Source organism: Arachis hypogaea, chromosome 11 (genome assembly GCF_003086295.3).
Source record: "Arachis hypogaea cultivar Tifrunner chromosome 11, arahy.Tifrunner.gnm2.J5K5, whole genome shotgun sequence".
In the NCBI taxonomy this organism is placed as follows: Eukaryota; Viridiplantae; Streptophyta; class Magnoliopsida; order Fabales; family Fabaceae; genus Arachis; species Arachis hypogaea.
Window position 1 is genome coordinate 8,489,184 of NC_092046.1, and position 23,016 is coordinate 8,512,199.

Below are 23,016 nucleotides of genomic sequence, written 5' to 3' on the forward strand. Positions count from 1 at the left end.
GAGTGAAAAGTATCGGAGAACGAACGGACAGAGAAGAAGAAAATGTTTCTTTGAGGTTTTGGTGGAAAACGTTGAAATGGAGGGACCAGTGGGAATAGTTTATTCGAAGAGGAGAAGATGTTGAACAACGTCGTTTTCATATACTTAGGGCATCCCTCCCTCAACAACATCGTTTCATGGAATCCCTACATGCCACTTCACGTTTCACATCATCAACGTTTAGACGGCACTTTTCTGAGGGACTAACAGAGATGCACGTTTTGAGATTTTAGGGATTTAGTTGGTCATTTTTAAAAGTAGGGGACTAAATTGAGTAGCAATTTGAAATTCAGAGACCATTTTGAGCATTTACTTGACAACATATTGATTGCTCATGAGCTATTGTATTTTCTCAAAAACAGAAGTTATGGGGATCAGGAACTAGCGTTGAAATTAGACATGAGTAAGGTGTATGATATAGAGGAGTGGTGCTTTGTTTGGGAAATAATAAAGAAAATGGAGTTTTGCAAGAAATTGATTGACTAGATGAAGGAGTGTGTTATGATAGTATCCAAATATGTTATTTTGGATGGTTAACCACATGGTTTCTTTAAGCCATGTAGGAGATTGAGACAAGGCGGTCCCCTTTTTCCTATCTTTTCCTAATCTGTACAGAAAGGGTTTTCCAACTGCTCCACAAAGAAGAATAGAAAAGTTATTTCAAGGGATTAAGACTGAATAACAGATGTCTAACAATTAGCCACCTATTCTTTGCAAATGACTCTATCCTTTTTTGTAAGGCAAATGCTACTGAATGTTAGAAGATGATTGAAGTGTTGAATACCTATAGTGAACTAAGTGGTCCGACCATTAATCTTAACAAATCCTCCCTCTTCTTCAGCAAAAATACTACTACACAAAATCGAGATACCTTATCACAAATACTCCATATTCCTCATCTGGGTAACCAAGATAAATATCTTGGGCTGCCAGCAATTATTCGTAGGTCCAAAAAATAGACTTTTAATTATATTAAGGACAAGGGGGAACGGAAGTTACAGACATGAAAGATGTCCTTACTTTCGGTTAGTGGGTGACCACTGCTGTTCGAATATACACTCTGGGCTGTTTTCGACTTTCTGACTCACTCCTAGAAGAAATTCAGAGGAATCCGATGAGATATTGGTGGGGACAATGAGGAAGTGAAAGGAAACTGCAATGGATAAGGTGGGACATTGTCTGCAGGGATAAGATGTAAGGTGAAATAGATTTTAAAGATCTAAAGGCCTTTAATATGACTATGCTAGCCAAGCAGGGTTGGAGTATTCTTACAAAGCCTAATTCACTACTCAGCAGAATATATAAAAGCTTCAACAGGACATAATCCGTTATGAGCCTGGAGAAGTTTGTTAGAAGGAAAGAAAATTTTAGAAAAAGGTCTAATTTGGAGGGTTGGTAAAGGTAACCAGATTCACATTTATGAGGATTCTTAGCTTAAAAATTTTAATCCTATGAAAAAAATCCTTCGATTGGTTCAGTTTTATCAAAAAACCTGTTAGTTGTGAAGCTTTGCGAAAATAAGTCGAATCAGTGATTAACCGGTGACTTGGGTGAACCAATATCGATTTTCACGTCTTAGACGATTTAAAAATAAGTAATTTTAAAAGGCAATACTTCCCATACGACATTACCCACCTCCACCTAAGATCTTTGCAATAGCCATAGACCGCAACAGCAAAGTCCAGCCACTTTCACACCTCTCACCTGCTTGTCTCCGTCGGCCAACTTTGCAATCGTTGTCGCTGGTGTCACTCACTTTTCCCGCAGCCTGCATTGCACTGTTGTCGTCATCTCCGTCCAGATTGTCGCCATCTCTGCTTGTGATCACTCACCTCATCGCCGCTCACCTCTACAGTTAGCACTCGCGTCGGTGTCGCCATTAGTGACTTCTTCATTACCTTGTAGTTGTTATTTGTGTTAGTTGTTAATTTTTATGTTGTGTCCATGTCTCGTTTATCTGAGAAGGATGGCATGTGTGTTGCTTTGTCACCCCCTTAGGAATTGATATTAATTTTCCGTTTACTCAAATTGAATGAGCCATTAATTTGCAGTGCATGTAATTATCATGCTCGTTGAATGAACAATCAGAGCCATTATTTGCGGTGCAATTAATTTGTTCCATTATATTCAATAGAATAGCATAAATTTAGTGAAGCCATGGTTTTGATAACTTGTGTGTTAAGGGTATAAGTTAAACATATCATAAAAAAAAGTATTTTATAAAAATTAATATTTTTATGTTTTCAATATACTGAATATATAAAAAAATAAAAATTTTTATTATTATATTTTTAAAATATATCCTTAAAATATAAATTAGTTAAATCCTTATCTTAATACTTTTTGAAATCCAAAATATTAAAGAAAGAAAATGGATAAACATGAGTTATAGCCATTTCCATTTAGCAATTTAGCATTGAATTGAGTGAATTTTTTCTAATTATTGTCATTGTTTTTTATTGTTGATTTAATGTGGATTTAGCATTTTATGTTATCATTTATCTGTATTTTAATTTTTTTTGTTATTAATTTTGATGTTTGAATTTAAATTTTAAATTTTAATGAAAAATATAGATAAATTATTACGTGGGTTGTGAAATTTTGAAATTTATTGTTTATAAATCATTGAATTTAAGTAGTTGAAAGCTTATATTATATTTTAATAATTTTATATTTAATTAAATCGATTCAATCATGATTAGACCATTAAACCATTAAATCTGTCACTTAACTAATTTATTGACCGAATTGATTCTCGCAACTTTAATATTTACTAGATAAACAAAGAATTTGTGTCCCTCTTATTGAGAGGGCTACCAATACTTATATAAAAAATAATTATAAAAGAATCCTATATCTTATTTGTGTGAAATTAAAAAAGATTAACCTTGTAGGTTTGGTTAAAGAAATTTTAAGCCACTGCCTCTCTTTTTTCTCTTTCAAAAAGTTTTTCAACAAGTTTAACAAGATCTTCGATGTCGGAGGATTGTCACCATCGTCCTAGTCCTGACAGCAATTGCCCTCTTTTTTTTGCTTTTTTTTTTCTCTTTTTTTTTCACCTTTCTTCTTTCTCTCGTTTTTCTCCATATTCCTGTTCATGCCTCTACCTTTTTTTTATCTTTTTTCGGTTTTCTCTCTCTTCCCTCCTTCCTTTTTTTTTTTAAATAAAGGAAGCTCAACACATTAAAGTGGAGCATACATAAAAAGAGCATAGACATACATAGTAACACCCATAACACCCCACGCTCCTGGCAATCCAGGACTGCCAATAGTCTCACACCGGATCCCCACCATACCACTCTGTGAAGCTCAACACCGTCCTTGTTTGAATTACCTCAATGCTTGCCCTGGTATTATTAAAGATTCGTGCATTACGTTCCATCCACATGTTCCATATCACTGCAAAGAATGCTATCATCCACATCTTCTGCCCTTGTTGTCTATTGTGCATGCCACTCCAATTCTCAAACAGCTCTTTAATGGTTCCAGGAATGACCCACTCCCGCCGAAACAACCGCACCCAATGACACCACACCTGCCAAGTTACCTCACACCGAAGAAATAGATGCTCATCCGATTCGATTGCCTTGGTACACAGCACACAATTGCTATCACTCTGAATGTTAACTCCTAGTCTAGTCAACCTCTCCTTAGTGTTAACTCTTCCTACTAGCACAAACCACCCAAAAAGCTCAATCCTCGGAGGTACAAAGCCTTTCCAAATTGTACTTGTAAAGCTATAGCTTGTGATTTCATCCGTCAACGTTTCCGATTGTAAGACCTGTATAACGGATTTCGTAGAAAAAACACCTTTATGATCCAACTTCCACATCACGTTGTCCTCGCGTCCAGCTGACAGCTGCACCGGCCTTAACCTCTCATGAAGCTGACGGAGAAGTTCCAGCTCCCATTGAAACATCTCCCTCCTCCATTGAAAATTCCATATCCACTCTAACCCATTCCAAAATCCGCAATCCGCAATGAAAAACCCCTGTTGACTTGAAATAGAGAAGAGTCTTGGAAAACTTACTTTCAGGGCACCATCCTGAACCCAGGGATCTTCCCAAAACCGGGTTTTCCTGCCATTGCCTACTTCCATTGCCAGGCCACTAACCACTTTATCACGAACCCGCGAGTCTTTGATATTCAGTTGACAAATGTCTCTCCAAGGCCCTCCTCTAACTGGTACCGATTGAGTTGGAAGCATTACATCCGGGTTCATCTTGTTACAGGAACATACAATCTTCTTCCACAGGGGGCAATCTTCCTTGGAAAACCGCCACCACCACTTAAATAAGAGCGCTGTATTCCGCAACACTGCATCACCAACCCCCAATCCTCCCGCTTTCTTTGGGGCCTGGACCAACTCCCACTTGACCAAAGGTATACCAGAGTTACCGTCCTCCTTGCACCATATAAAATTCCTTTGTAATGCTATAATCCTATCCACCACAGTCTTCGGTATCCTGTACAGACTTAGGTAATATATGGGGAGGCTATTCAATACCAATTTGATAAGTACCAGCTTACCCGCTTTATTTAACACCTTTGCTTTCCATAAAGTAAGCTTCTGTTCCACCTTATCGATGATTGGTTTCCAAGTCTTCACTAGGCGCGGATTCGCTCCTAGAGAAATTCCCAAGTATCTAACCGGTAACGCTGCTTGCTGGCAACCCAGTAGTCGACATGCATGATCAATCCAACCCTGCTCACAGTTTACCGAGATCAGACTTGATTTATCAAAATTGATGCTCAATCCGGACATCAACTCAAAACATCGCAACAGCCTCTTATAGTTTACAATTGTTTCAGACTCCGGCGGGCAAAACAAAATTGTATCATCCGCAAACTGTAGATGTGACAGTTCAATATGATCTCCCCCTACCAACAGTGGAGCAATACGTCCATTTCTCACAGCTTCCCCTACCATCCTATGCAAAACGTCCACTACTAGTACAAACAGGAGTGGAGAAAGTGGGTCCCCTTGCCTTAGTCCCCTCTCCATCTTGAAAGGCTTGGATGGTGACCCGTTCACAAGGATTGCCATAGTAGCCGTAGTAACACATTCCTTCACCCAATTCCTCCACCTTTGGCCAAAGCCCATTTTCTGAAGCACAACATCCACAAAACTCCATCTGACTCTGTCATAAGCTTTTTGAAAATCCAATTTGATAATAGCTGCTGACTTTTTCCGTGTCTTCAACCAATGAACCGTCTCGCAGGCTATGAGTGCACCATCATGAATTTTCCTTCCTTTCACAAACGCTGTCTGTGTCTCTCCGACCAACCCTGGCATGACCGCTCGCATCCTTCACACCAATACTTTCGAAATTACTTTATACACACATCCCACCATGCTAATTGGCCGAAAGTCCTTCACCTCCTTTGCACCTTCAAACTTTGGGGCTAAAGTCACCCATGTTACATTCACATCCGTTGGCATCTTAGCACTTTGAAAGAACCCCAGCACCGCTGCTATGAATTTCGGCCCAATATCTTCCCAACATTTCTTGATGAAGTTCATATTATACCCATCACACCCTGGTGCCTTGGAAGATTCGCAATCCCACACTGCCTCCCTGATTTCTTCTTCTGACGGCATCACTTCCAACGCTTCAGCCTCCTCTTGCTGGATTTTCTTCACCAGACCGTCCCTTACTCCAATCCGTGGAACATATTCCTGGCGATATAAATCCTTGTAGAACTTCCTAATTACAACTTTTATTCTCGCCGGATTCCGCACAAGTCTTCCCTGTACCATCAGAGCATCTATCCTGTTATTCCGTCTTCTGGCTGAAGCAATGTTATGGAAGTATCTGGTATTCTTATCCATATTGGCAGCATGTTTGGAGCGAGACATCTATTTCCAGTGGATTTCCTTTCGAATGTACTATTTTTCACAAAATCTCACGAGCGCCTTCCGTCTAGCCTCTGTCGTACCATCATAGATCCCATCACTCACCAACCTGTCCAGCCTTGTGATCTCCTCCTCAAACTGCTGGAGTTTCTTATCCATGTCCCTGAAGTTTTCCTGGTGCCATTTTCGCAGTGGAACTGTTAGCGCTCTCAGTTTACATGTGAATTGGGCCTCTCCCAAATTTCTCCATTCATTCTTCACCATTCACAGAAAGTCCTCATGCGTGAACCAAGCATCCAGACTTCTGAATGGTCTAGGGCCCCCGCCTAACCTTGTACCTTCCAAAATCAATGGGTAATGATCTGACAACCCCCTTGGGCCCCCTTTCAGCCGAATATCCAGAAACCGCTCAGTCCACTCAATATTGACCAACACCCTATCAATCTGACTACATGATCGTCCCCTAAACCATGTATACTTTCGATCCGTAAGAGACAAATCCAGCAATTGCATGTCATGCACCCAACTCTTAAACTCTTCTGCTGATGCCGGCAAACTAGCCCCCCCTTTTCGATCCTCCACATGTAAGATTTCATTAAAGTCCCCTAAAAAGCAGAATGGGACCTGACACAAACCTGCCACATAGCTTAGCTCTTCCCACACCACCTTCTTCGCCTCCCTCCCATGCGCCCCGTACACCAAACAAAAAGCACAGGGGAAGTTGGCCCTGGTTAACACGCCTTCCACACATAGCCAACGCTCACCTTTATATCTATTATGTACTTTAAACACTCCATCATCCCACATCAATAACAGTCCCCCAGCCGATCCTATAGACTCCACAAAGTCCCACCCAGCAGTACTAATTCCCCAAAGCCGTGCAACATCATATTTTGTAAGTATTTCCCTTTTTGTTTCAATTAATCCTAACATGTTCAAGTTGTATTTATTCTTCAAAGATTTCACCATGCTCAACTTTCCATCCCCCCTCAACCCCCTAATGTTCCAACAACTCACAATCATTTAAACAAGTTTTTACTCACCTTGTTCTTATTCTTTGGACGACTCCTTCTTGCCTTTTCTTTTTGCTTCGCCAGTCTCCGCTTCGCCGCTATTTCTTCATTTTGGGCTTGCAAGATCCCCATAATATCAACTTCGTCATCATACAAGACCGCACCCGATTCCACTGCCAGTGCCCAAGTTGCCTGATTTTCTTGTATCTGCTCAGCCTGTGACTTCTTGTATCCTTCCCCCTCTGTCTGACCCCTTGTTTCTGTTTCCTTCCCTGCCCCACCGTCAGGCATAGCCGGCATGTTCCCCGCCGCATTGCTGTTTACGTCCAAATTCCTCCCCTTCCCTGCCTCCCGTCCCAAGCTCATAGTGGCACCCCGTTTCCCATCAACCATGTCCGGACTGCCCCTTTCCTGGACTTCCTGCGGCTGCCGCTGTACTTCCCCTCCGGCGGACAACCCCCCATGCAACCCACTCCCACTCGCGCACTCTACTGCCTCCCCCGTAGTCAGACCAATGCCCTCCACCTCCTTCTGCAGTTCGTGGTTCATAGCCGCCACCGGAGACCAAGCTTTGGGCGTCGCTCCTCCCTTCCCGGCAGCCACCTCCTCGGAGTACCCAGGCCCTCCTCGTGCATCATCCCTAGGCGCCGTTGCACTCAACCCACGCGAAGACTGGCGTAACACCGGACCCCCTGACCCGCTCCCATCTCCAAGGGTGACCGGTCCAAACTCCCTTGAACCCATCCTCCAATTCGAGCCCAACTCAACCTCTAGCCCATTAACGAGCCCAGCCTCTTCCCTTCTCACCCAATACCCCTTGTACGTATCCCCCAATCCAATTCCACCTTTGGAAGCTGTTGGGCCAGCTGAATGGAAGCCCAATCCATGCCCCCACATCCCTCCCATCCTGGCTTCCCACTGGACCCACACGGTATACCCCACACGGTCTAACACATGCTACAGGTACCTCCCCTCTCCCAGGTCCACACACCTGCGAAACCGTTCTTTCCGACTCATCCTCAGTAAACCCCTCAACTCCTTTAACAAACTCATCCCCGTTGTCCTTGGTACTACTAACTGAATCTGGTACCTGACTCACCTTTTTGAAATTCAAATAATCAACATTCAGATCATTCAAAATCACCTCTCTAATTACTATTCTGTCCTCCTCCGATTCATCCACCGTAGTATTTCCGGTGATCAGTGTCGCTGCCGGATCCCACTTCTCCACCGCCTTCTCCCGGACCTTGCCGGGGGCTTCTAACACTATATTCTCAGCCCGGACCCGGAGACCTCCTCCCTCGGTGTCCTCACCACCTCCCTGAGCGCCCACCTCCTTCACGAAGACTCCAAAGACATTATTCCCAACAGCAAGTTGCAACCATTCTCGAATTTCATCAAACACATCCGTCTCAACTAGCAGTCTCCCAGCTGTAAACGATGTACCTTTATCTGGCATCGCATCACACTGAAGCACTTCTCCCCATTGTTCTCCTATCTTTTTAAGCGTGTCCGGCGACCATGCATGTAGAGGGATTCCAGAGCACTCCAACCACACTCTGCTAGTGATGCAGCGTTCCGATTCCTCCCAACGCCCGATGCTGTTAAAATAGTTCAATAATGTGTCCATCTTGAATGTAAATGCTTCGCCAGCATGCTCTACTGTATCAAAGGTTATCAGAACTTTCGACGCTCCGATCTCTCGGACATCCACAATATGAGGCATATGTTTACACACCCTCTCCTTCATCGCCCCCAGGTTCAACGGTTTTAGAGTTTTTCCCACTAAGCTCCGCACCAACCAATCCAGATTGGAGTCTACTATTGGCACCTCAATCCTTTTCATATCGCCACCCCCCGTTCCAGTTTCCTTCTGGTCCCGCAGCAGCTGTTCCGCAACCACGTGGTCACTAGTATCACCATTCCCATAATGGGAGCCCCCTGTCTCTCCGATAGGCTTGCCTGAGAGCACCACTCTCCTCGGTTCTACCTTTGCCTGAGATGGTCTTCAAAACTTTGCTTCAACCACGTTGATTACTTTATCCCGTATTTTCCAACGGTTCATCTCTGCAATAGCCTTCATAGCACCACCTTTTGTCGTGTATCGAACAAAAGCAAAGATATAGACCATTCCACTCTTCCGTTTACGAGAAAGATATATGTCGTTAATTCGTCCCGTCCAACAAAACAAGTGATATAATTCTCTCCTTGAGATACTCTCAGGTAAATTATCCACGAACACCGAGAACGAATCATTTTCCAGTCGTTGGTATTCCTCACGATTCCATATCCTATGATCCTTCTCTTGCGGGTGAATGCCTCTGGTTCTGCCTCCCCTGCCATTTCCCCCTTTATCCCGTTCTCTCCCGTTCATCTTCATAAAGCTGAAAGATTGCTAAATGTTATCTTAGATTACACGGAAGGGATTCCATTTCCACAAATATGTTTCTTCCCTCCTTCCTTTCTCAACCTACTCCTTCCTTTCCCTTTTCTTTCTCCCTACTTTCCATTGTCCTTCCATTTCTGTGTTTAGTCACTATTTGAAGATATAGTTTTCAATAACTCTCTAGTGATTAATTTTCTCTTATTTGTGGTATAAATATCTCCTTTTATGAACGTTTTGTCTTTGGTTATACAAGTTCTCCAGATTTAAAATGAAGATGGTAAGAATGAAACTTTTTATTCATGGAAATTTTTACATACTAGCAAAGTGTTTAGATGTACTCTTTGGAAGAAAAAAAAATTATTTCATTGTATTATAACACATCTATGTAGATTTGAAAACAAAAGAGATCATGTTTTATCTTTGTTTCTACCTGTTAAGATTCTTAATGATCGAATACTTTACATTCTCTCAGTTTATAGTTTAACATAAGAGATATTTATCTTCTTTTTTAGTTGTAAAACTAATACTTTTTACTATTATCTGTAAATACCGTTTGATAAATTTTTTAATAAATGAAAATTATTTCTTTAGTAAAAAAATTGCAACAGTTAATTTTTGATATTTTACTTTCATGCAAAGTCAATCTCAACATCTCAATTTCTCACTTTCCTTTAGTTTTAAGCCGTTTAAAATTATACTGCTTTAACTCTTTTTGTCCTTAGTCTTGTTCTTCAAGAAAATCCAAAAAATATTTTTCTCAAAAAATATTTAATAATAATGTGGCAAAATAATAAAATGATAAGAGAAGAAAGAAAATAAGCTATTAGAAGTGAAAATTGGCATGAATAACTGTGGTGAATAGGAGAAGAAGTAGGATAATATAAAAGCTAGTTAGAATATTGAGAAGTTGAAAGAAGTAAATGAGGTCGAATCTTATGCTTCAATGATTACAAAATATAAATATAATCATTGTTATGTATTGTATTTGATGAAAAAGTTTATAGTTGGACGAAAAATATGTCATTCAACTCTACTGTCAATTTCATTAGTTTACAAAGTATTTTGGCTCAGAATGATGCTTTGAAAGCCATGGACAAGCCTAGCTTACTCCAGAGATGGCAATGCTAAATTTTGTGGATAAGGTCTTAGATTTTGAATTTTAGAATCAATTCATTTGTATTATTTAACTTACTGAACTATTTATTTGTGTGTTGTGTATTGTGGATTGTGACACAAATTTGCAATAATTTTTTTTATCAAACAACTTATGAAGACTAGAAAAGAAATAGTGAAGAGGTTTCAAAGAATAAATAAGGTTGACATGTTATTTCCTTATTTAAAAATTTTAAATTCTTGTTGGAATTCACAATTTTATAAAAATCTTCATTTAAATGGTTAAAATCCAACTTTTTTTTTATTTAATGCTGATGAATTTAAAAACCATAAGTTCACAATTTCTATCCTACTAGATGTTATTGATCTTGATTTGCCATCTAAATTAAAAATTGAGATGAAAATATCTAAGAATGTTTGAACTAGAATTTGAAAAGCATTACTTTTTATTTTTATAATGTGATTTTTTTTAATTAAAGAATTTCTAAAACTAATCTACTATATGATTGGAAAAAAAAAAGGACTCTATATTTATGGATGATAACTGGTGTCTGTAGGACGGGTACATCTCTCCTATTTCTCATCTTCGTTTTAAAAAAATCTCATGTTCTGTCTTTTGTCACAAGTCTTCGTTTAAAAAATAAATTAATACAAAAAATAACACATTCAATACAATTTAACATAATATAACGCAATCTAAACACAATTTAACATAATCAACATATAAATTGAAAAAAAAAAACCATAAAAATAGTTTCAAACATAATAAAATACTAATATAAATGAGGTTAATGGTTTCGTTGGGTAGACAACGAAAAATTTAAATAATGTAAACAATAGATTAAAAAGTTGCCCAATAAAATTTAAAAAAAAAAAATATATTCCACCCAAATTACTCAACTAAAAAATTTCATTTAGTAATTTACAAATTTTAACCATTCATTATACCTTAATTTACCAAAGTACCAGCTTCTCTTCCAAATGCTCTACCATCGCTGCTTGATTTGCCACACACTGTCGCTGGCGTCACTCACCTCTAGTGAAAATAACCATTCACTTAATGATAAAAATAATCATCTGCATACTTAATAAATTGAACAACTAACATATTTTAATTATATATAACTAAACTCAATCCAATCAAATAACCATCTACATAAGAATTAAAATAATCATCCGCTTAAGAGGAAAGCAATTTTCTTGACTTTATGTTTGATGGTATCCCAATCCATATAGTATGATACAAGAGCATGTGAGATTCCGAGTGCAAAGAGTGGCATCTGTGCTCCAGCAAACAAATACACACAATGTCCCAAAAATCCCAAAAATCCAATAAGGACCAATCATAGAATATAACCTTCTTGCTGAACACATGCTTTGGCTTGCTTGTATTTTCTTCGTCGCAGGATCCACCCAATAGAATCTTTATCGGATCGAAAACTACCTCAAAAGCTTGTTGTTGTAAAAATGACGTAATGACTAACACTACTGTTATTCTTTCAATGGTTTGACAACTATTGGCTGCGGCCACCAATGAGGATGATGGTAGGCGATTCCCTTCTATGGTGGTGAAAGATCGGTGCACCCTGGCGGTCACGTGCCTCTTGAGCCGTTGGAGCGGGTGTAGCGGCAAAGGGGATGCACGAGTGCGGGTGCGGGTGCGGAGGGATCTGCCTTTGCCATGGAGGGACAGCGGCGTCAGGTGAGGCTTTGGTGGTGTCGGCGAGAGGCTACGACAGCGTCGGTATGGCCGGCGGGGGTGCATCGGCGCTAGGTGAGGACCGGAGAACGATGACGGCGAGTGTTGGGCGTGTATAGAAGGTTATGATGAGATTAGGAATAACCGTACGTAGTGTGTGTTTAAATACTAATCCTAATTTTTCAAATCTTAAAATCTAAAATTAAATAATTAATTAATGATCTAATTTTTAATTTTAATTTTACCTTCTTTTTTAATTCATTGTTCATATTATTTACAATTATCAATATTTCTCTATATTTTCTCTATAATAAAATTACCTTCACGGGGATATAACGGGTCTCTATGAAATGGATACTTATACCTTTGTCTTTGTCGCATTTATTTGTGGGTGCGGGTCCTGTCCAATGGAAATTTTGCAGTTTTCTGTTTCTCTTGCCGTCGTAGATATTCCTCATGGGTATTTGCTTTTTCGCGATTTTTTTTATCATTCCTATCTATCCAAATTTATTACTTTTTTACCTATATATTGTGAATCAGTCATGGCAGGCTGGCTACAGAGAGATGCATGGCAAGCTTTCAAAAGTGTAGAAGAACTCTTTAGAGTTTAATTCTAAAGTGTTCGGCAACATTTTCGTTAGGAAATGCAAATTGGAGAGACAGATTAATTTCCTTCAGAAGCGACTAGAAGTAATGGAAGATTTGTCTATGCAGCAAAAAGAACAACAGCTGATTGAGGAATTTAATAACACGCTTGTGCAGGAGGAACTTCTGTGGTTTCAGAAATCCAGAGAGCAGTGGGTAGAATTCGAGGATAGAAATACCAAGTTCTTTCATGTCCAGACTCTTGTGCGGAGAAATCATAATAAGATTCATGGTCTCTTTCTTCAAGATGGGGTGTGGGAAACGAATCCGGAGGTCCTTAGAAGGGAATTTGAATCCTTTTATAAACGCCTATTCTGCCAGTCAGAGGATGTAGATTTAGGTTGTCTTGGTGATGTGCCGCTACCTTCCTTGAATGATGAAGCTTGTTGTAGTCTCACAGCGCCAGTTACTCTGGAAGAAGTTAAGTTGGCTGTTTTCAGTATGCATTCTTTTAAGGCGCCGGGCCCTGATAGATTTCAGGCTTTCTTCTTTAAAGAATACTGGGAGATTGTTGGTTTTGATGTTTGGACTATGGTTCGTCATGCGTTTTCTGGTTTGGATATGGATCCAAGGATGATGGAAACTCTTGTGGTTCTTATTCCGAAGGTAGAAAACCCAGTTTCCATGAAGGAAAAAGCGTACGAAGAGTGGATTGGGGGTTTCTGAAACAACCCCTTGTGAGTTTTGGCTTTTCTCCTCCGACAGTCAATCTGATTATGCGTTGTGTCACTGCTTCCTCACTGTCTATCCTCTGGAATGGGGATAGATTAAATAGCTTCACTCCGAGTAGGGGTCTTAGGCAAGGAGATCCTATATCACCGTATCTGTTTGTGTTGTATATGGAGAGATTGTCATGTTCTATTAATCAACAAGTTGATAGGGGCTTGTGGAAGCCGATTGCGATTTCTAGAGGGGGTCCAAGAATTTTTCATTTGATGTTTGTCGATGATTTGCTTCTTTTCTGTAAAGTCGAAAAACAGCAAGTTCAAACTGTGATGGTAGCTTTCGAAATTTTCTGTAGAGCCTCTGGGATGAAGGTTAATGTGGAAAAATCTAAAGCACTATGCTCCAGGAATGTTTCGGCGACAAGAAAAGAGATTTTCACTGGAGTGTCCTCCATCAGATTCGTCCAAAACTTGGGCAAATATTTAGGGGTGAACCTTAATCACTCTCGATGACACGCGCAACTTTCAACAATGTTCTGGACAAGATTCGGGGAAGGCCAGCCAGCTGAAAAGGGAGATTACTTAATAAGGCGGGCAGACTCTGTTTGCTCAATTCGGTAGTGACTGCGATTTCTACTTACCGCATGCAAGTATCTCTCTTCCCTAAAGAGGAAAATAATAAGATAGAATCCATGATGCGAAACTTTCTATGGAAGGGTCAAACTGATGGTAGAGGCCTGAATATAGTTAATTGGAAGGTGTTGGTTACCCCTAAGAAGTTTGGGGGTTTGGGAATTAGAGATCCTTTTTGTGCTGATATTGCTCTTCTTGGAAAGCTAGTTTGACAACTTTTTTACCATCCTGACAAGCTATGGGTTCAACTGTTGATGGAGAAATACCATTCTTCTAAGGATGATTGTTTCAGTCGGTCTCGAGGAAGAGGATCTTATGTTTGGAAGAGTATATGTCGAGCTTGGGATATCCTGAATGAAGGTTTTATTTGGTGCATTGGGATTTGGAACAGAACTTTTGGTTTTCTAAATGGATAAGAGAGGGGCGACTGTGTCATGAGATGGATTATGTTCACATTTCTGATTCGGATTTCAGGATCTTGGACCTTTGGTCATCTGGACAGTGGAACCTTGAGAATATCTATTCTCCTCTGAATCAGTCTCTGCAGAGCAACATTAACTCTTACAACCCAGATGTTCAAACTGGTTCAAAGGTCGGTTGGTGTTGGACTGGTGCGGCTTCAAAGGTTTATGATACTCGTAGTGGTTATTTGTGACTCAGTAAAAAGATGTTTAGTTGGGAGGATATAGGTAATTGGCTTTGGCTTTGGCGTCAACATGTTCCGGAAAAGCACAAACTTTTGGCCTGGCTATGTCTTCAGGAGGCTCTTCCTACTGATGCATTTCGTTTTAGGAGGGGCATTTCGCACACGGATAGCTGTCCACAATGTTTCTCAGGTCAAGAATCAGTTTTACGTTGCATTCGGGATTGTTCAAAAGCCCAGCTAGTTTGGCAAGCTTTGGGGATCTCCGGTCAACCAGTGGATTTGATGAGTTGGTTCGTACATAATAGCAAATAGCACCCCTTTAGATTCTTTTCTGGTCTCTGGTGGATTTGGAGTTCGAGGAATAATGAGATCTTTCATCCTCACGAGCATTGGACCATAGACAAGGTGATTGGTATGGTTTTGTCCTTGGAAAAGGAGCTCCGGAATATTTTTGAGTTGCAACGACTGTCTATCCCCTCCACCATTAATGGCTCTTGGATTCCTCCCTCAGTGGGTACCTTTAAGATTAATTGTGATGCTAGCTATCTTAGCAATGGTTATTGGGTTGGTTTTGCTTGTGTTAGCAGAGATTGGAAGGGAAGGTGGCAACAAGGCTGTCTGGGAACAATTGAGAGTCGTAGTATTTTCCAACGAGAGTTGTTTGCTATTTGGAGAGGCTTTCTTTTAGCATGAGACTTGGGACAAAGAGACATTATATGTGAGACAGACTGTGTGGAGACCTTTACTATTGTCAATAATTTACAGGATTGCTCTGATTTTATTGATCCTTTGGTGTTAAAAATCCGAGATATCATGTCTTGAAAAAGCGTGCTGATCTCCGGTTGATCTTGAGAGATATAAACACAGTAGCAGACTTCATGGCAAAGACTGCAATGAGAACCCTTTCTTCTCAAGTGGAGTTTCCGTTGCCTTGGAAGGAGTTTGAGAGTAGTATTTAGCGAGACTATCTTTCTTAAGCATTTTCTTGTTTATTTTTATTTCTTTCTTTGTTGTTATTTATTTTCTTTTAAGTCACAAAAAAAAACCATTCTCCTTTTTTTTTCGGACTTGAAAACCATTCTCTTTGGATCTGGATTAAATGTTTTCGGACCGAGTCGAGTATAATCCACCAATATTCCCCTATATTTGCGTCAAACCTCTATCGCCATAGGCCCCACAGCCATTGCCACACCCACAACCTTGCTTGGATCTGCATGTAAACAAAACCAAAAACCAAAATGCCCTCTTTTCCCTCTTTTTTTGCTCTCTTCATTCTCCTGCTTGAAATTCTAGGGACAATGTTAGTGCAGGACGCCAATTTTAAGATTTTTTTTTTCAAAATAAAAAAAAATTATTTCCCCAAATAAAATTTTTGAACTTTAATTTTCTGAATACATTTTTTTTGTATTTAGGACAAGTTCGCCGCATCCCCGGCAAACTCTATAATTTATATAGAGTTCGCTGCACCTCGGCGAACTTCAGAATTTCCAAAATAAAAGCATCTCTACTGGAGAACAGAGTTCAAAATCACAATATCTTTCTCCACTTTCATTCTCATTCTTGGCATTTTTCTCTATAATGTCAATGAATCCATGGTTATGCATTCATTATGATGGTGAAATAGTGTATGATGAAGAAGGTTCTATTGTTTTTAGGTCTGGACAACTGATAACTACATATATGACATGGAAGTCAACAGTCTAACAGCGTTGAAGAATATGATATTGCATTCCGTCGGGCAGCAACATACGAAAAGAATGAAAAAATTTACTACAGATATCCAACAGAAATAGATGACAATTTATTTTATAAAAGGTATGTCACAGTTGGCTTGGCTTTGTTGTTAGTATGTTTATTAGACCACGGTTTTGATAAATGTTTCTGTTTTTTTGAATTAGGTATTGGTTACGTGACGACCGGGACGTACGTCTTATAAGGTTGTGGCACAACTGATGGATAAATGTTCATCTGTTGAAATTATTCGTGTTCTTCATTGAGTTGGATGGACGAGGATCATCTACAGATACTGTCAATGATAGTCCGTTAAATGGAGCTATTAGACAGAATATTGGAAGGACAATGATCGATCTAAATATGCCACCTGAAGGTAGTCAAGAGGGGTCTAACGTTGAAGTTGGTAGTGCTGACATGATGGAAGAGAATGTTGAAAGTCATGAGGGTTCTGCTATCAGGGATCCGATGATTGATCAGTATGAAGTTAACCCCGATGACAGAGACAATGTTGATGATGAACCAACAGAAATTCCTGATAATGGTGACGAGGAAGAAGAGATGAAATACTACGGTGACACACAAATCGCTCTGTGTGCGGATGAGGGTCGTCAGTTGGTCACATGACGACAAATATCTCGGAGTGCATTAACGCTGTCATAAAGGATTCTTGTAATTTGCCAATCATGGCTCTTGTTAAGTCAAGTTATTTCCGTTTGGGTGAACTTTTTGCTAGGAAGGGTTTAGAGGCCCTTGCCCAACTTAAAGTCGGTGCTGAATTCTCACAGACGTTGATGAAGGCCATATAATTCATTTCGAAGCACGTCAACACTATGAGTGTTTACCAGTTTAATCGGTCGAGGACTACCTTCACGGTTGAAGAGTTAGCGGTTGTGTGTGGTCCAAGCAACAGAATTACCAAGTGCTACTTGATGAAGGTAAGTGTGACTGTGGCTATTTGAAGTGCTCGCCCCTGGCATTATCTGGCCGGTATGCAACCCCCCTATAATACCGTGAATGATTGCACATTATTGCTCAATTTCATTCAAGAATTAATGAATTTAATAAATAAAAGTACAAAAACGAATAATACCTCTCAACCAGTGGAAATCAACGAGTATTAAATCCATCGGGCCGTAGCAGCGGAATATGTTGATAGGCCCAGGAGAGCAACAAACTCACACAACCACCCAAATTGCGCTGGTCATGCTCCGTGACACGATACATCTGGCGGTACAGCCATGCCAGTAACTCTGTAACTCTAACATGTAAACACTAAACAATAACTCTAACTAACATGAAAATAGTAACTCTAACTAACATAATATACACTGACTTGAAACTGACGATATAGTGGATAACGAACTTCACGGACGTCGAAAGACAGAAAATATTGTACAGAAGAATCTGAATATCACAAGTGAAGAAGGAAACAAAGTGGATTTAGAGGAGAGATTTGGAATGAAAGTGACAAATAATCATAGCCCTACGCTTATATAGTATGGCGAACTCAACTTGAAGTTCGCCAGGGATGCGGCGAACTTACCCTAAATGAAAAAAAATCGTATTTGAAAAATTAAAGTTCAAAAATTTTGTTTGAGAAAATGTTTTTTTTTTATTTTATTCCGAAAAAAAATCCCCAATTTTAAGAACCATTTTAAGAATTGTTTTGTAAAAATTGAACCGACCCACTTAGTCGAACCAGAAAATTAGTCAACCAGCCACTAAACCGGACCGGTTGCTAATAGGATCAGACTTGCAACAGAACTGATGAGAAACCGTTTTGAACCGTTCAGATTTCAGAAAACCGATGACCCAACCGATTTTTTAGAAACTGGACCGGGTCAAATTTTTTAAGTTTTTTAAAACCTCCAACAACCGACGCTGTTTTGGTTTATGAATTAAAAATATAAAAAAAGAGAGAAAAAAAAAGAAAAATCTAGGGCCAGCAATTTTATTGAATTTTGGCAAGGTAACTAGCAGAGAAAGGTGAGCCATGGAATGAAATCTCACACCAATCTCACACCATTAAATCATTATTAATGGCTATTTAATAACTACTAATCACAAAAATTGCTGGCCCTAATATTGCTCACAAAAAAAGTAAAAAACCCTAATTCAGCGGCACATTCAACACTCATTCTCACCTCTCTACCTCACTCACCGCACGGTCAGAGTTCGTTACTTATTACTCTCCTCGCCGGCTCCTCTGCCTCGTCCCCGCACCGTCAGTGTTTGCTCGCCTCTGCCTCCTCCGTCTGTGTCGTCCCGGCCGCCTTGGCTCCGCCGTGCCTCGTCTGTCTCTGCCTCCGCCTCGTGCCTCGTCTGCCTCTGCTTCCTCAGTGGCCATCGTGTTGGCTCCTTTGCAGGCTCTGCTCTGCTCCTCTTCGAAGCTCTGCCTCCGCCGAAGCTCTTCCCTCTCTCGCCGGCGGCTTGCTCTGCAACGGTGCAACACGGCGACGACCCCAAGTTGGAAAATCGTCTCTGACTCCGTTTCTGGCTTTCTGCTTCTGCTGTAGGTGAGTTTTTTTTTTAGTTATTCTTATTAATTTTTTATACTGGATTTTTGCTGTTTTAATGTATTGATGCTGATTGTATTTGTATGTAGAACTGATTGATTTAATTTGTAATAGATTGAGATGAATTGTACTTGTATATAAAACTAATTGATTTAATTTGTTGTTCTCTTTGTTCTTTTTTCCTTTCTTGAGGCTTGTATACTAAAGTTGGAGAAACTGAGAGAGATAATAGAGGAGAAGATATTTTCATTTAACACTACAAAATTTGTCTCCTAGCTTGATGATCAAATGATGAAGATTCAATAAAAGGGTCTCTCTTCTGGTGTTGTGTAGCACTCTAATTTCCTCAGTGGATTAATCACTTTGCAATAGTTTGATTTGGAGTTCAGTAGTGATACATAAGAGTTTGTTTTATTAAAAAGAGAGAAAATGGGAAGATTCTAGCAATTTTAAGTTTCAACATGAAATTTTAATGAGTTGAAGTTTTTTCATTATATTTGTCTTGTTTTTCATTCAGGAAGGGTCTTCTATGTTCTATTCTTTGGTCCTTTTGTTTTCCTTTGCATGTTTAGAACAAAGATGCTAAAAGGTGCAAAAAAGAGTTACTGTACTGTATGGAAAACTAGAAACAAGAAAATATTCAACAATGAATCTTTGAATGTGGAGGAGATGAAAAGGCTGATTTCGTTTTATATGGAGTCTTGGAAACGAGGCAGGGAAGGCAGGATAATTGATCATTGAAGCTGTTTTGTTTCGTGCCAGTAGCTAGTGGATTTTTTTGTGAGGAGTGATTACTAGTTATTTTGTTGTGTTGATTGATTAACGTTTTGTATTCTTGTTTTGGTTGTATCTTTTCGTCTTGTTGCTGCTGGTTGTTGTAGTTATTTTGCTCCTCACCACCCTCGTTGGGTTTCTGTGAGTGACTTTAAGCCACAAAAAAAAAAAAGAGAAAGTGACCGTAGAAGAAATATTATGGCATATAAAAACATAATCACAAGTCGGCACACTTGGAAGAAGTTGAAGTGGTTAGAGTGGCTTGTTTGGACTGCATCAAAATGTTGCCACCTTATTCTATGTTCCTATTTTTATAAGTTTGACTTATAGAATATGCTTAAAATCAATGTGTATTTTTTGCTATGGATGTGACTTAGGCTTTTCTAGAGGAATGTTCATGTTCACAAAAAAAAAAAAATATATTGGAATGCTGCTACATCAGTTTATTTTCCAATGGAACATATTTCCTTGAAAAACAAATAAGTCATAATTTGAGCCTTTGCATTATAACTTTAATTTTCAGGTGTTTTCTTTTTCTTGATTAATCTCTGGACAATTGATTATTCTGGGTCAACCGGTTCATCCACTGACCCACCAGTTGAACCACTCCCAGAGCAAAACTGTCATTTGCCGTAACTGAAATAACGAATTTCGTTTTTGCTTTCCATGCCGCGTTACAAAGATGATTCCCCTGCCATTCGTGTCTACACTGTTTGCGATGAATCTCGGTCTCTATCCCTTACCCTTCTACTCCCTTTCAAATTCACCTCTCACATCATGCATAAATTAACAACAATCATATTTGGAAGGTGCAGGTATTTGATTGTAAGGAATGTTCCGTCGTTGGGCTGCGGAGATGATCTAAAACAATTGTTTTCATCCTATGGAGAAGTAGAAGAGTGAGTTCATCACTTCTTGAATTGCTCACTCCTTTTGTTCTCCTTCCTCTGTTCCTCATCCTCAATTTCACTTTCTTTATAAATGTATTTTCTTTTATTTTATTTGAATGATTTTTTATTTATTTATGTTGGTTTAGGTGTAAGCCAATGGATGCGGAGGACTGTGAGCCATTCACTGATGTCTATTGGATCAAATTCCGTCTTTTCAGCAATGCCAGGTTCTTCTCTCTCTCTTTCATTCATATCATGAGCTTTGAGTAGAACTGTGCATATGCATTTGCATTTTATTTGATTTTTGACTGTGTTTAGTACTCTACCACATTTAATTGTTTCAGGTTTGCTAAAAGAAAATTGGATGATTTTGTTTTCCTTGGGAATCGACTGCAAGTTTCATATGCTCCCCAATTTGAGACGCTCTCTGACACAAAGGATAAGTTAGAGGGGAGAAGAAGAGAGGTTTTGGCACGACTAAACCGTAAGTTTAGGGTTTAAGGTTTGGTGTTGCTTGTTGTATTAACTGTTGTAATTACTTTGTATGTGTGTTCTTCATGATATTGATATCAGCTAGAAGATCCAAAGAGATTGGAGCGCCCTCAAGCTCGAAAACTATGAGCAAGAGTGAGGTAGTTGCTGTTTCCTCAAATACCAGTTTCGTGTCGGCACATTTGGATCATAATGAAAGGTAAGTTGTGGTCTCTGTTTGCCTATGCATGATTCTAGTTGAAGTTATGGCAACTTGTATAATTGATTCTCTTTTTGCTTGGGATGTTGAATCCAGAGGCAGTTCACACGTTGGAAATCTTCCAATAACAACAGTCTCCTCTAATCAGGTTTGTCACCTTTTTTGTGTTCACCTTAATTTGACAGAAAAGCATTTGTAGGAATGAATCAAACTTTTCCTTGCTAGAATTTCTTTACGAGCATTTTGAAGTTAAATTGTTTTATCTTTAATACCATTATTACTCAAGACAAATTGGAACAAATCTATCTTCATTCCCCAGCACCATTTTGTTAAACTCTTGGCATCTTATGTTTTCTATTGGAAAATCATTTTTCGCGTTTGTAATATTTTTGCAGCCTGTTAGGCCCTGGCCCAGCGGATGATGATATATTATAGCCATGTTATTGGACATATTAATCTTTGCTGACTATGGACTATGGTGTTATATGTAAAGAAATAATACTTGCTTGACATCTATTATTACCTCGTACTAATAAATTCCATGATGAACAGGATTATTTTCCTTCTGATTCCATGAATCAAACAGTGAGACTTGTCCGGGATAAGCTTGATAAGGTGATTTATCCAACTCCATAATAGGTTTCTGATGTCTTTTATTTCACTTCCAAGAAATAATTTCACTTTCTCATCCAGATTCAAGCCAGTGGGGAGCATCCACAAGCTGGATCTGCATCCAAGAAAGCAAGAGTTGATAACAGGAGGAGGATTTAACAATCGTAAAATTGTTGGTGTTCCCGTGATTTTATTTGCCGTTGCCTTAATCGAATGAACTCCACTTAAGATATGATTTCAACTCAAGTACACATACTAGCTCAATCCCAAAGTGTCTTGGCAATTTTGATTTCTTATCTTCAAGTTTTCTTCCGCAATTGGAATCTGAGGCACTTATTTATAGCCACTCAATCCTGCGAGGGTCATCCAGATATAGTATTATACTGTAAATGAAGAAGTGAAGATTGGTAGTAGCTAGCAAGAACAACACCAAATCATCAGTCACCATGCAATTGTTTGGTGGGTGTGTTCTTTTCCAAGTCAAGCCATCTTGTAAGAAAGCTTATTATTTGAATTGTGGTCAATGTGGTTTCATCTGGAATAGCAATGATGCAAGTTGCCATAAGGAAAACACCTGTGACCAACCAAGCACTTTTGCCTAGTGCCTATAAAGTATAAACCATTGTCTTTAACTTCGACACAGCTACTGGAATATTTACCAATTTTCGTTGGCAAGGGACCGTAGCTGTCTAGCTGATTTGCATCTATATAAATTTGTATCCTACAAGCTAGATGTAGGTGGTGATGGAGTGAGGGGTGGTTGGAATTGGGGTTGGGTTTAGTAGAGTTTGGTGTGTTAGTGGTTGGGGTTGGGACGACGGTGGTGTGAGGAGCGTGGCAATGTTGGTAGCAAAAGGGTGCACGATGGTTATTGTTGGGGTTGCGTTACGGTTGAAGAGCGGGGAAAATATTTTTAAAATAGGAAAAAAATTGTAAAATAATAAAGTAAGGAATTAATATATATAAAAAAAAAACATATTTGTGAGTCTACTCTTTTTATGTGTTTGGGAATCATCACTCTCAATTTCTAAAGCTTAAATCCAGCACTTGCGGAAGGACCAAGGAGCAGTCGGAGTAGAAGAGGAAGTAAGTAATATACAGGG

General features: G+C 39.4%; 2 protein-coding genes across 4 annotated transcripts; one reads left to right on the forward strand and one right to left on the reverse strand.

Moving 5' to 3' along the window:
- Positions 1-6,160: 6,160 nt before the first annotated feature.
- On the reverse strand, positions 6,161-6,865 carry LOC112720922 (uncharacterized). The gene has a single exon (XM_025772016.1). It carries the CDS (start codon positions 6,863-6,865, stop codon positions 6,161-6,163), a length of 705 nt encoding a protein of 234 aa, XP_025627801.1.
- An 11,677-nt stretch (positions 6,866-18,542) lies between these two features.
- LOC112720139 (uncharacterized) lies at positions 18,543-22,545 on the forward strand. 3 transcript variants are annotated; one of them, XM_025770969.3, is made up of 9 exons: positions 18,543-18,942; positions 20,244-20,448; positions 20,536-20,619; positions 20,757-20,837; positions 20,955-21,094; positions 21,184-21,301; positions 21,398-21,449; positions 21,854-21,916; positions 21,995-22,545. In XM_025770969.3, exons 2-9 carry the CDS (start codon positions 20,387-20,389, stop codon positions 22,070-22,072), a joined length of 678 nt encoding a protein of 225 aa, XP_025626754.1. In that variant the 5' UTR covers positions 18,543-18,942; positions 20,244-20,386; the 3' UTR covers positions 22,073-22,545. The 3 variants fall into 3 exon arrangements, with proteins under 3 accessions (XP_025626754.1, XP_025626752.1, XP_072062518.1); XM_025770967.2 differs by having other exon boundaries at positions 18,551-18,946; XM_072206417.1 differs by having other exon boundaries at positions 18,556-18,946; positions 19,139-20,448.
- The last annotated feature ends 471 nt before the right edge of the window (positions 22,546-23,016 follow it).